General features: G+C 33.8%; 1 protein-coding gene across 1 annotated transcript in view; it reads right to left on the reverse strand.

The window, feature by feature from the left end:
• The window catches only part of LOC118185763 (uncharacterized), an 831,500-nt gene that overhangs the window by 135,227 nt on the left and 682,890 nt on the right, over nucleotides 1-13,383 (reverse strand). The window contains exon 4 of the mRNA XM_085810777.1: nucleotides 3,308-4,434. Within this exon, the coding sequence (XP_085666903.1) occupies nucleotides 3,308-4,434 (1,127 nt within the window). The remainder of the gene's footprint in view (nucleotides 1-3,307; nucleotides 4,435-13,383) is intronic.

Below are 13,383 nucleotides of genomic sequence, written 5' to 3' on the forward strand. Positions count from 1 at the left end.
GAGATATGCATGTCGTGTACCCACAGCACGTAGTTCCACATCCGCAGACACATTAAGTCTACTCCTAAAATTTACATAAGTCCCTATTACAGACATTTATCAAATAATTGTACAGTCAAATGTTTCCAGCATGTATTTAACGTTTTCTCTTTTGTATATGCAAGAGTTTGTTTTTTAATCCTATTATTTTGTAACTGTAGTTTTAATTTGTATTTTTATTTGAATTTTATTATGAATATGCAAAATTACCATAGCAAATTGCGACAACAAATGTCAAAACAGTAAAACAAATGCAATCTGCCCTTGCATGGCTATTTAAATGCTCTTGTTAAGATCCTAGAAAGCTCCGAAGAGGCCTGTTGAGGCCTCAGGGAGTTGTTCCTGGTTAGTCGAGAGCGCGGGACATATGCCTGTTTACCTCTGCTAAACATCAGGCGTCCCCGTCCTCCGTTACCAACCAACCAATCACAACAGGTGCAGGGCCGCTATGCCAATATCGAATGCAACCAGGCGACATGCGGTATCCTCGGAGCCTCCAGACATGTATATGGCCATCAGAATACTGCATGCAGAACCGGAACTCGTCTAAAATGACGACATTGTGCCGCTCCTGTATCCAGCTGTGTGGTTTGGCGCACTAGACTCGCCGTCTCTCTCTATGGTGCATTATCAAGGGAAAGCGCAGTAACGATCGCCGTGCTTATAGTCCACGCTGTTGCAAACGTCGACGAACCATAAGAGTTCCGTGATGTGGTTGTACGGTTTTAAGAACTGACCTCACAATATGTCTGTCCTCTCTGGCGTTATTCATGGAAGGGCGTTGAGATCAAACATGCCGTTCAGTATGACCCTCAGTAATCCATTGATTCCCTATTCGCATTACAGTGGTCAGATGTCGACCAGTGCGACTGGCGATATCACGGAACACTAATCTACACTTTGGATACGCAATGATCCTGCCTCTGTCGAATTTCGAAACTTGTGGTAAGCATTTTCTCTCCTAATTCGAGGCATAGCACGTTTCTCTGAGGAACCTCCAATCTTACAAAGCACTTTCCGAATGAGAAATCCACTACAGAACGTTTCTTTTATGCAGCGTTGCAGATGTCGTTTGTCCCTCCCGTGTCATCTAAATGCGCTGAAATACTAATCATTAGCATATCCCAACCTGTTCTTCCTTTCATGTGATTTTGACGTTCGTCAGATCATTCCTTCCTGGTGTTGCAATTTTAATAGCCAGCAGTGTATTTATTTTCTCCACACACCGAGGAGTTGCCATTCAATGAAGAGTAAGATAATTAATTTTCAGATTTAATCTGCAAGGTTACTGAGTAACAAACTAATCGATTTAAAAGTGATACAATCAGTTCTTAAAAATATTTGTCCTACTTATTAATCTGATTGATTTAAATAAAAACGCATTTAAACTATAAGATTACTAATTAGACATAGTAAACATTCTTGTGAAATTACACTAGCTGGACTCATTAAAATCATTATACACTTTTTTCACTTTTTATGATAATTATTTAAGGCGGCTGGCCGCTGTAGTGGCTAATTTTCAAAGAAGTAATACAGCGAATATAAATAAATGAAAGCGATGCTTAATAATAATACTAAAAAGACGAAAAAAGGTTAAGAGCAGAGCGTCCAAGAGCAGATTGGTAACTTGCGATACATGCTAAGTGAGAGCTTAAGGAACCTTAATAAATCCTCTGGTGCGACATTAAAATGTGAATCCTTGCAAATTTCTTTCTTCTCTCTCTTTTTTATTGGTGTGTGTGTGCGTAATTTATAAAATATTTTAATATTTTCACATGACGAATATAGAATCCTTTTTTGGGAGGATATTGTGTGTGTCTGCGTAATTTCTAAAATATTTTTCTAATGCCATACGGTTGATAAGTGATACATAGTCTTTTTTTTAATAACTGCCTTTTTCATTTTTTGAAGACAAATCCTTCTTCTAATTATTATTATTGCAATATGAAACTTTTAGGTGCAATTATCTAGCCTCATTGAGTCCGTGTTATAATTCGAAAGTAAATTCTTCGACATTCATAACGTCTATACGATATCTATCCCTATCCTATCGTCTATCCTTATCCTATATCTTAACGATATTACCGTTCAGGTTCTTTGATACTTTCGATATGCTTTTAGAAAGATTCGTCAGGTTGCTTTGCAAATACATGGAGAGAGAAAAAATTTTTTCTGCAGAATTAATATAATGATGATCGCTTTCAACTTAAAAAAAAGAAAAAAAAAAAATCCATATTTAAGCCAACATCAGTGCTGAAAATATAGACTAAAAATAGAAGAACATACCAAAAATAATATGAAAATTATAAATGAAAATTTGAAAGAAATGAGTTAATATTTTTTTTATTCTTCCCATTTAATTGTTACTAGAAAAAAAAATTGCTTTAAAGCATTTTCTTTCATTCCAGTCCTTTTCGGAGCATAATTAAAAAAATTTTTTACAGTAAGAAATTATGTAATCAGCTCTAGTATTTATTACAGCTTATTGCATAGTTTCTATTGCATCTAAGACTAGAATCGTTGGATTGGACGATTGTTTAATTTTGTGCAATTAAAAAAAATTAGTTTATTATTAAAATCATCAAATATTTTTAGCAAATTACACTAGGTGGACCTTATGAAATTATACTACCTAGACTCGCTAAAATGATTACATACTTTTTGTTTTTTATAAAAACTATTTTACGAGGCTAAATTTAAGAGAAGCGGCTAGTATACCATACATGATATAAAAAGTACATTGTTAATAATTTATCTCAGTTAAATAACAAAAATGTAAACAAACAATTTAAAGTGTAATTTATCTAAAAAATATTAAATTTCTGCATTAGAATAATACTAAATATTAATAATTATAGTAGAAGTAATTAACAAATTATTACCTGAGATGGAATGTTAAAATGATATCTCAAAGGCTAAGCACACGGGATGAAACATTAAAATAATCATTATTTAAGTTTAAATCATATGAAATCATTTAATATATGTTGCAATAACATTTAAAAGAAGCACTTTTTTAAAAACTGAAAATATTCAATAAAAAAAAAAGAAAGATAAAATATCATAAAACAGAGAGAGATTATAGCACAATTTTTAATGTCAATAACATACTGACCGCTGTAAGGAAAGAATGGATAATACAGAAACAGATAGAACAGAAAAATTACAAATATCTGTAAAAAAGGCAATTTATAATAAAAATAAATATATAAGAAAACCTCAAACTAGATAAAAAATTTAGAACGAGAAAAAAAATTGTTTTTACCTTTACACCTGTATGACCACTAGCTGATTTTTTCATAACAAAGGACATCCCATCATCTTGGCTGTCATCTTTCTGGAAAACAATGTCTTGAACATTTTTCTGATAACCATTCGAATTTTCCAATTTCGCGTTCGTCAGTTCCTTCCAGTTGGTCGGATAACTAGCTGTTAAATTTCGTCGATCGTCCCTAAATACCAGATTGTCACGACTGGCACTCTTGGCAAGCAAAAAGTTTCTCTGCTCGTTTTTGCTGTTGTTCGACGATAACCTAAACTCATCTTTCGGATCAACAACATTCATCGACTCTTGGCTTGAGCTCTTGTCTGACGAACACCGGGACACATTATCCCATTGGTTATTGAATGATATTTTACGCTCGTAACTAGAATTCACAACTTTGGCCCCGTTACGGTTTAGTTCACTTTGCACGAAGCCTTTAGGTTCAACAGTGTTCAGGAGTCGTGCTTGAGGGGAAGACGACCTAGGCAGATGATCGCGAATAAGGGTCACTTTCCTCCTTTCGGTGGGTGTAAAGTGAAGCGGTAGATGTCTTTGACGAGGCGACTGTCGAGCGATAACCATGGGTTGATGAGTTGGAGTGCTGGAAGCTGAACTGCCACTGGTAGAACCGAAAGATGACCGAGAGGCTGCCCTTACAACTTGTCCACCTTCCCCAGCCGCTCGACTATTATTGAAGAGATCACCTTGCAGGACTGGGCTTTGCATTAGCCTGTCCAAATCATCAGCATCCCGCTTGACGCGACTGTCGAAGGCTGTCTCATACAGGCGTCTTTGCCGTGCTGTCATCTCGTCTTCGTCGCAGCACGATTCCGAATCGGATAAAAGCGATTCACTGGACGCTCCAGCGGCCGGTTCGGAGTATGTTCTGTCTTCAGTTGTATCTAGGGATAATGCCCCCGGGGAGGACGGTGACACTTGGAGGCTGCTGGTGAGCCGTGCGCCCACACTCCATTCCCAGGGCTCATCATATTCTTCTCCGGGACGGATATCATCGACAGACGTCGACTGAGGATATTCATATTCGCCGCTTAGATCTGGAACAACGTCATAAGTATCTTCGCCCGATAACGAGTTATTCCTAGAATCATCAGTACTCGTGGAGCGACCTAGAGAAATAAAAAATCTTTTAGTTTCTAGTTACTAATATAACAAGAAAAGGAAGAACACTTTTATCATAGTTAAACAAAAATAGATAAAATTACTCTAATTTGGAAAATGCAATCAAACTATATTTATTACATAATTAAAACTGCTTCTGAATCTTCGCTAGCGACTGGAATTCAGTTTCCATACGGTCTACAAATAAGAAATGTTGAACTGTCAACATATCCCATACTTTCATTTCTTTCTTTACAGGAATTATTACAGCCTTTGTCTTCATAACACACACACAGAAAGATTGAATCGCATTGGCTTGTTTTAATCATCAGCACCAGTTTGATGCGTCTCTCGAAAGCTGTTTTATACAGTTATCACTATTGTGTTGTCATCACATCTTCGTTGTAGCACGCTCCAAGTTAATTCTGGTCTTCTGCCTTCCCATTACAACGTTCTAGCATTTTACCCATTTTCTGCACATTTTCCTTTCTGTCAATTATCTTAATGATACAGAGATTAACAAATTTTAATTAATTTTAATGGAAACGCGAACTGTCTTACAGATTTATGATGTTCAATTTTTTAGATCTAGTGTTCTAAATATTGAAAGTCAACATCAGGACATTTTACATGAAACAGAGTAAGTTTCAAGAAGAATGACTATATAATTTTGGAGTTTTTTACCGATACGGTCTATGAAAAAATTCTTATTTTAGTATAAATGCAATAAAATTATATTAATAAGACGGTTACAAATAATAGATATAATTTATGAATATTCGACAAAAGAATTTTTGATTTAGCAATAGCGATGACATTTGACTGAAGGTATCTGATGGGAAACGCTACGATTATATTTTAAGTATGGTGTCTTTTAGCTAACCACTGAATTATGCATTGTATAACATTTATCTAAATACTGCGCAGAACTTAAGTGGGAAGCATTTTCACGTATTACGATGGATAGAAAGCGATGATTTATAAGATAAATTATCTTGTGTATTTCAAATAAATGAGTATGAATAACATGCATATAACTTTATATTTCCTATTAGGCCTAGAAAATAAGATTTCTTTTAGCAAAGCATCATCAAAAGTTACTTCGCAAAAACCTAAACATTTGCAAATATTCAGAGTTTAGATATATGATACCTTCTTTTACATAAATATGAAGAGAGAGATTAAAAAATGAATAAATAAGCGCTCATAAGATACACATGCAAGGAAACATTTACGTGCAAAATTCACTTTTAACCTTGCGGTTTGACGAAACAAACCACTTAAGACAAAAAAAGTCTCATTCCCAAACTCAAGCACCTCATCAAAAATGGCAACAAACTGCAACACAACGCAGTGGATAAAGCAGTCTCAACGACATCAGAATTTCTTCAACAATGGAAACCCTACCATCCCACCCCTTTTTTGCTTTATTGAACGAGATAGATACCAACAACGAGTGCGTGTCCTCCTGTAAAAGTTCTACCTCGTCAGTCAGTGCTTGAAGATGACGAAAATGTTGGCTTTGGCAATGGCGGCGTCATTAGTCAAAAGCAGGCCTGAAGTTTGTCGAGCAAAGAAAAGTCTAACGATGTTCCCTTTCTTGTCGATTCGAGGAGAAAGACGGTGAAGGGGAAGACTTCAACGTGAGCCCTAATGATGGCCCTTCCAGACACGTGAGGCGTATTTGGGAGGGGTTCTTTTTAGGCTGGGTAAACACAGACAAAGTCCTGTCTCCGATACGTTTGTATAGGGAAAGTGAAAAGCGAAGGAAATGTTTTGCCAATAATATCAAAGGAAAAAAAAATTTACATGTCGTGTGTTCTAATTTCGATAATGGTTTATTCAAGGACAATATTAAACAGATGTTAACACGATTTATTTTTATTTATTTTTTTTTAAATCCAGAAAAGCATATCACTTTACCTGAAATTAAATGGTTTTAAATCGACTTTATAATGGCTTAAAATTCACTTTAAATTTAATGTTAAAAATTTTAACCTTTTAATTTATAATAAAAGAATGTTTGGAATATATGTATACATATATTACTTTTTAAAATGAAAACACTGTAGAGTTTGCGTGTATTCTTTGAGAACATACACTCTTAAACCCTACGTTGAAGATTAAGACGAAATTATCGCTGTGCCTTTAAGAACAAAATACTGTAGAAGAAAGGTTTAAAAAACCGTTTTATTAAATGCAAATTAAAAACAGATGCACAAACTTCGTGCTCAGAAATCACCACCACATGTCGCTACGTAACAGAAAAAATAAGAATGTACAATTCAATAGTAAATTAAGATAATCTAATGACTAGCTCCTTAGTTTAAACTAAAGCTAAATCGATTGCACACAGTAAAGCCGACCCGAGGAATATCAGTATAAACTGAAAGGTGTCAAACACCGAACCAGAGAGCTAATTTTAAATTCACAGCATAAACATCGGAACTAAGTCCGCTACTACTACTTTTGCTCTTGAACCGCAGCTTAAATACTGCTTCTGAAACACGTTTAAAATTTACATCTATGTCATACAAAATTTACATTTCGGCAGGAAACTGAAATCAGGAGAAACAGTAAAGTCCAACTAAAAATAAATGGTTAGAATAAAGTAAAATCTTACAACACGAAATAGAAAGCAAAATGATGTAGCACTTAATAGAAGTTAAAACCGTTATTTAAAATAAATTCCTCAACTGCAAATTAATTTAATGCACTTGGATGGAACATGTAAATTACATTTGCTTGGCAAAGTCTAATTTAAAATTCACTCCCAAGTTTAGTTAATTAGATGCCTTCAAATGAGAGCCTGAATAAAGATACGGAAATAAACTGTTTGATAATGAAATTCTAGATTCCTATTTTATTGTTCCTTTAGTTCTGTGTAAAATATTCCACACTGTATCCATACTCTTCTAAGATGGATTACATTAAAATCGTACTGTTTTAAGAGCAATTCCACCAAACTACTGGCCAATCAAAACGTAAAAATGTTTTATTATTAGAGCTACTTTACTTCTGTATACCAGCTAAGATCTCTTATTTCTATGCCCTTTATTTTCACGTAATAAAAACAAGCGAAAATGAAAAATGGATATTGGGGAATTCAAAACAACAGTATTGAGGATAATGCTACATTGCTGCGATAAAGGCCCTCTTTTATGTACATACAGACAGAATTCACAAGCTGGCGTTTATTTTGGATATTTCGATTTTGGGTATTTAAATCCATATTTAACGTTAGTTTAGGACAATCTTCTGGAATAATATTATTCTATAATTCCTTTAACCTTCAACTACACATTTAGGTGATAATTTTTGAATGATTTCGTAGTCTTTAAGACTACGTGTGTACTATTCTTAGACAGTAATATTTAAACTGCATTTCAAAGAACCCAGAGATTCTATTGAGTACTTTTAAGGCCCATATCACATACGCATTTATTTCACACGAACAACTGTTTCGGACAATATTTCTGCTTGGTTTAGTATTGAAAGAAAGACGCACGATTTTTTCCTTCCTTTTGAAAAAAATTGCAAGTTGTTCGTTTCAATTAATCAGCTATCAGCTTGTTTGTAATTGGGAGAACCAGTTTCCCTGTGTTAATCCCAAAGTGACCTATGGTGATCAGCTGTTGTGACAAAGCAGAAAAATTGTTCCAAACAGTTGTTCTCCCGAAACAAACGGATGTGTGATAGCAACCTAAGGATTCTGCTCACTTTTATGCAATTTAGATTTTGTTTTTTTATTATGGCAGTTATAAGACTTTTATTAGATCTTTTACTATTCAAACGTTTTGACAATTATTATTTTAAACTTAAATCGCACATGCAATTTTAAATATTTACCTTCTAATTTGAAGAGAGACTCATTTAATCGAATTATTCGAGTCCTTAAAAATGAATGTTCATGCAGAACAGATTTTTTTAGGGGGGTAGGCAGCAGTTACGTTAGCCTAGATCTAATCAGAGCTGATGCCAGAGCCGGTGTGACCAGCAAAATTAAGGGCCAACTAAATGTTTAAAATTTTGGAATTAGGTAGCATTTAGGAATCGCAATAATTTAACGAGCCACAATTTTACAATGTATACATTTGTGTCATAGTTACCATTTACACATTTTCAGGTACCTAGATTTTATTAAATTTGAAAGAGTTATTTGCAGTCCTTGTGATTTTTCTATGAACTTTGCAGAAAATATTTTAAATATTAAAATAAGAACGAGAGACTTATAAACGTTCAGTGATGAATAATTAGCATGTACAAAACGCCGATTCAAATGTAAACAAATCCAACCACAAATCTGCTTACGGTAGAAGCCACGATGAGTCGTTACGTCATACTGTGACGTTTCATGGTTTCGTTTTCATTGCACAAGACATTCGCGGGAGACTTACTCCATTTATTCTATCCTCCTTACTCGAAAGGATTTCATTCATACTGAAATATTTTTTTAATGACAGTGCCTTGAAAGAAGACGTCAAATTGAAATTCCATTTTTGTGTGTGGTCAACAGATCGATAGTAGAAGAATTATTCGGTTGCAGCAATGACTTCGACTTACAAGACTCTGCCAGTTTTGTGGCCAAGGAATGAAGACGCTTTGAAACTTAGTTAAATTGTCTCCAGACTTCCAGGTCAAGTTTTCGCACACTACTATGAAGACTGGCTTACTTGTGATGATAAAGAAGACCAACACACGTATCAGCTAGATTTTATACACAGCTTGAGGACTTCTGGAATGCCACCTCATAGTCTTAATTTGAATTTGGAGTTATAGTTACGCTTCTACAAAAGCTAAATCCATCTGTGGGATTCTGCAGTGAAACAGGGCTTATTGGGAATATAATTATGCGAAACGTTTTATTTTGCGAAGTCAATTCTGAACAGAATGTTGGATCAAGAGTTTTCATTCCACGTACTGAACTTTTGCCTTCGGATTCAAATCTCCCTTTTCAGCTTAACAGAAGACAGTTTTCTATCAGGCTTGCATTCCGTATGACTGTTAATAAGTTACAGGGACAGAAACCGAAGAAAAAATGGAATTTAACTCCGCAACCAATTTTCAGTCACGGAATACTTTATGTAGCTTTTTCAAGCTGCTTGTTTATGAGGAATATTCGTGTCTTACTGTAAGACACCAAGAAGCAAGGCCATTTGATATCCAGTTGTTCTAAAGTATTCACACAAAATCTGTAATATCTCTGTAAATATTTACAGAAAGATTATTTAGTAAAGCAATGAGTCAAGACTAAGATAAAACTGAAGTTATTCAAGCCAAAATAAAGCCGAATCATTTCATACCGAAATGTTTTTATGCATTTTCTTTTCAAATATGCATATATATTTATATAGAAACTTATAAATTAATATATATACTTATAAATTTTGCTTTGGCTTCGAAATTTTCCTATGCATATATAAACTTATAATTTTGTACATATAAATTTACTTTGTATACATAAATTTTGCTATATATATATATATAAACTTATAAATTTTACTTTGGCCGCAGCCCGCTCATCTGGCGGGCTTGCCCGTTAGTCTACACGATTAAAATCTGTGCGCGTCTGTTTATTTGTAACATCATCTCCTCCTAGATAGCTGAGTTTCGAAAGAGGTATACTCGCATTCCAAAAATTCGTCGGAAGTCATTTCGATTATTACCCAGGCTTTATTCTTTTATTTTTACAATCATTGGTTGTAAACACATAAGTCCAATCACAGAATCGTTTTAAATGACGCAGAGATTCATGTTTTCGCATTTTCAAATAAAAAAAAAAAAGAAAAAGAAAAAAAAAAAAAAAGAAAAGAAAAGAAAAGAAAATCTTTTGTATTAAATACGAAATCTAATCTTTTACACGATCCTTTTACAAAGGCATAACTTTTTGCAAGTTTGCTGCTTCTAATCGAACTCATTTTGATGTTTTACTTTTTTTAAAAATTCAAAATTCATCGCGTTTTTTTTTTTTTTTTTTTTTTTTTTTTTTTTTGTGTTTTGTGCCTCTTTCTTCACGTTTCAGTCGTTCCCAAACTGTATTTAAAAAAATTTCTTTAGTAAGAAACATATCTTTTAAATATAGTTTTATATCGATAACCTTCTGTCAAAATCAGTTATATTAGAATATGCAGAACAGCTTATTTTAAATCTGCCACAAAATATTAAACTTCCCTTTAAAAAAATAATTGTGTTTCCCTACATATAGCAGAATAACTAAAATAAAATAAATAAATAAATAAAAAAAAAAAAAAAAAAAAAAAAAGCGCAGAGTTATACCTTACTTTATAAAGTCCATTCCAAGCATGATATTTTCTATGAAACTTTAATGTATGTAGGCCTTTACAAAAAGCGTAAATTAACTTCAAACACTATTTCCAATAATAAATTTCATTGTTAGAAAATAATACACCACTACTTCGAAACCTCATCCCTTTTGAAAATAAATTAATGTTATGAACTCTTCTTTTAATTTCGCTGGATTATTTAAACACAATACTCGTTTCCATTATCTTTGGTTTATTCCAAATTTGAAAATTAAAATCGTAATTAATTTTTTACATTTAATTAAAAATTTGTATTGCCCCGACACTGGCTTATTTAAAATCTGACTCAACTGAGCGAACAGTTTAAATTTCAGTTTGGAAAAGCATTAAAAGAATTTATAAAAGAATGATAAAAGAGAAATCGTGGTAAAATGGATAAGGAATCAGAAAAATTACTTTCAGTATGTGCAAATAGTATTCAAAGATGTGAAGAATTTTTAACATGGATTTTATAGGAAAACTACTCAGTGGATAACACACGCTTTTGTGACTGGGAAATCTTGCTTCTCTGTACAGTCAGACAACTCACATTAAAAAAATTAAAGTGAAATGTACAATTTAATAGTCTATTGCCGTGAAATTAATGATGACAGTCTTTAATAACTACGCTACACCTTTTTCATTTACTTTGATTAAACGCTTTTTTGATTATTTTAATTTAATTAAGCTCGGAAACTTATTAATCACACACTTTTAAGTTATGGCGATGAATCCCAAACAGCTTGAAACTAAAATTTGCAATTAAGAAAGACAATGAAAAGAAGTTTGTTCGCGTGTGGGGTGGGGTTTAGAATTACGCTGCGTTCCTCTCTAAAGGCTTTTTGAGACAGTCTCAAAGAAAGACTCTAGTATTTGCTTCGTAATTATAAAACAAAAGCAAAGGGGGAAGCAAAAACTCTTCACTCGGTGTGCACCAATCCATTTAATTTTTAGTGCCACTTAAAAAAAAACATTGAACAACTGGTTTTAATTAAGAAAGAGAACTTTAATTGACAAAAGCAACTCATTCATCGTACACGCCAAGGACTTATTTCAAGTAACAGCTCCACTGAAATTGGTGCCTGGCAAGAAATTCATTTAGATAAAAAGATAAGAAAAAGAGCTTTTCAGAAAACAAAAGAATTTTAAGCGCATAAACAAAAGGAAAGAGTCCATCGAACCGAACATTTACCGTAGCTCGGACTGAAGACGAAACACGGGAACGAAGAGCGCAATCATTAAGAAAAGGTCTTTTCAAAAGAAAAACTAGGCAACCCCCACTAATTACTAGCATAAGAAACGACAAGGGTTGCACTAAGCAGAGCGCAACATTAATGCATGCGAGGTCGCCATTAAATCGGAATGTGCGGGAGGGGGCCAAAAAAACCCAACATTTTTACCACTAAAAAGAAAAGTGGTTTTAATACCTTCACCGTAGCATCAACAATTTAGTCCCGAGTCTTGCTTTAATAACCACCTAGTGTAATTACAGACTAGCGCGTAATAGAGGGTGCAAGTGGAAACGGGACGAAAGTTTCAGGAGAGAGAAAGAAAAGAGGAAGGGGAATTCGAAAGATAGATGGTAGTAAAGGTAGCGGTGTCTCCAAAAAGTTTCCTAATGAGAAGTCCGACCTCCCAGTGGCCATTAAGAAAGGATTCTTGGTGATCTTTAGCGCGCAATTAGCGTAGTTCCGTACTTCAGGTTTGAACGTCTCCGAAAGAAAGAGATTTACGATCCACCTTCCGCAAGGTCGGGATTTAATTTTATTGGCTGTACAGCAAATCATGGATTTCTTTTGATGTCAGTGTAATGGCACGTACTTTACCTTACAAAAAGGCTGCGCATCTCATTGCGAGAGGAAGCGAATTAAACCAATCAATATAAATTATGAGCTTTGTTAGCAAAAACTAAGCTAAACTTGAAGAGCTACGCACTTATTCGCAGTTAATTGCCATACTTGAAAACAATCCTTCAAATTCGTATAAACAAATTAAATAACATAAAAATAATAATGTTTTCCAAACCATTCTTAATTATTGTCCTTAAAAGGACACCCGCTTTAAATTAATCTACGAGGTTAAGACTATTCCTTTATTTTTCGCTCTCCAGTTCTGGGACAATGGAATAAAACCATAAGAATAAAAATTCCTCTGAAATATTTCGGAAGAAAATAAATAATAATATTTCATGACTTTTCAATGTTTTTTATCCGGCTCGCACAACACAGGTATTGCGCATATACAATTATTTTTCAGTTATTCCTTATTTTAAAAATATCAAAGCTGCATCTTTTAATTAATATGATACATGAGTATTTTTGAAGATTTCTTATTCTAATTTTTTAGGTTTCCCTGAAAGAATTCGAAGTTAATGTTTGAAATTAGCACTTTCGTCATGAAGGTTTGCGAAATATTTTTCAGGTATTTAATGGTTTGTATACAAAATGCCATTTTCTTTTTTCTTTTTCAACGAAAAATGGAGGCACATTCTTATTAAGGAATACAATTACACAAATTAGAATTGAAGGGCAAATTGCTTCAACCTTTTGTCTTTACTGCAGGCACCAATGTCCGAAGATCTTAGAAAAAAATGAAGGAAAACTCCACTCAGATACAATGAAGGAATTTGTTCCTTTAATACAGATATACTTAGAA

This window comes from Stegodyphus dumicola, chromosome 2 (assembly GCF_044657685.1).
Source record: "Stegodyphus dumicola isolate Sdum_Otavi_A_Nest chromosome 2, ASM4465768v1".
NCBI classification, from domain to species: Eukaryota; Metazoa; Arthropoda; class Arachnida; order Araneae; family Eresidae; genus Stegodyphus; species Stegodyphus dumicola.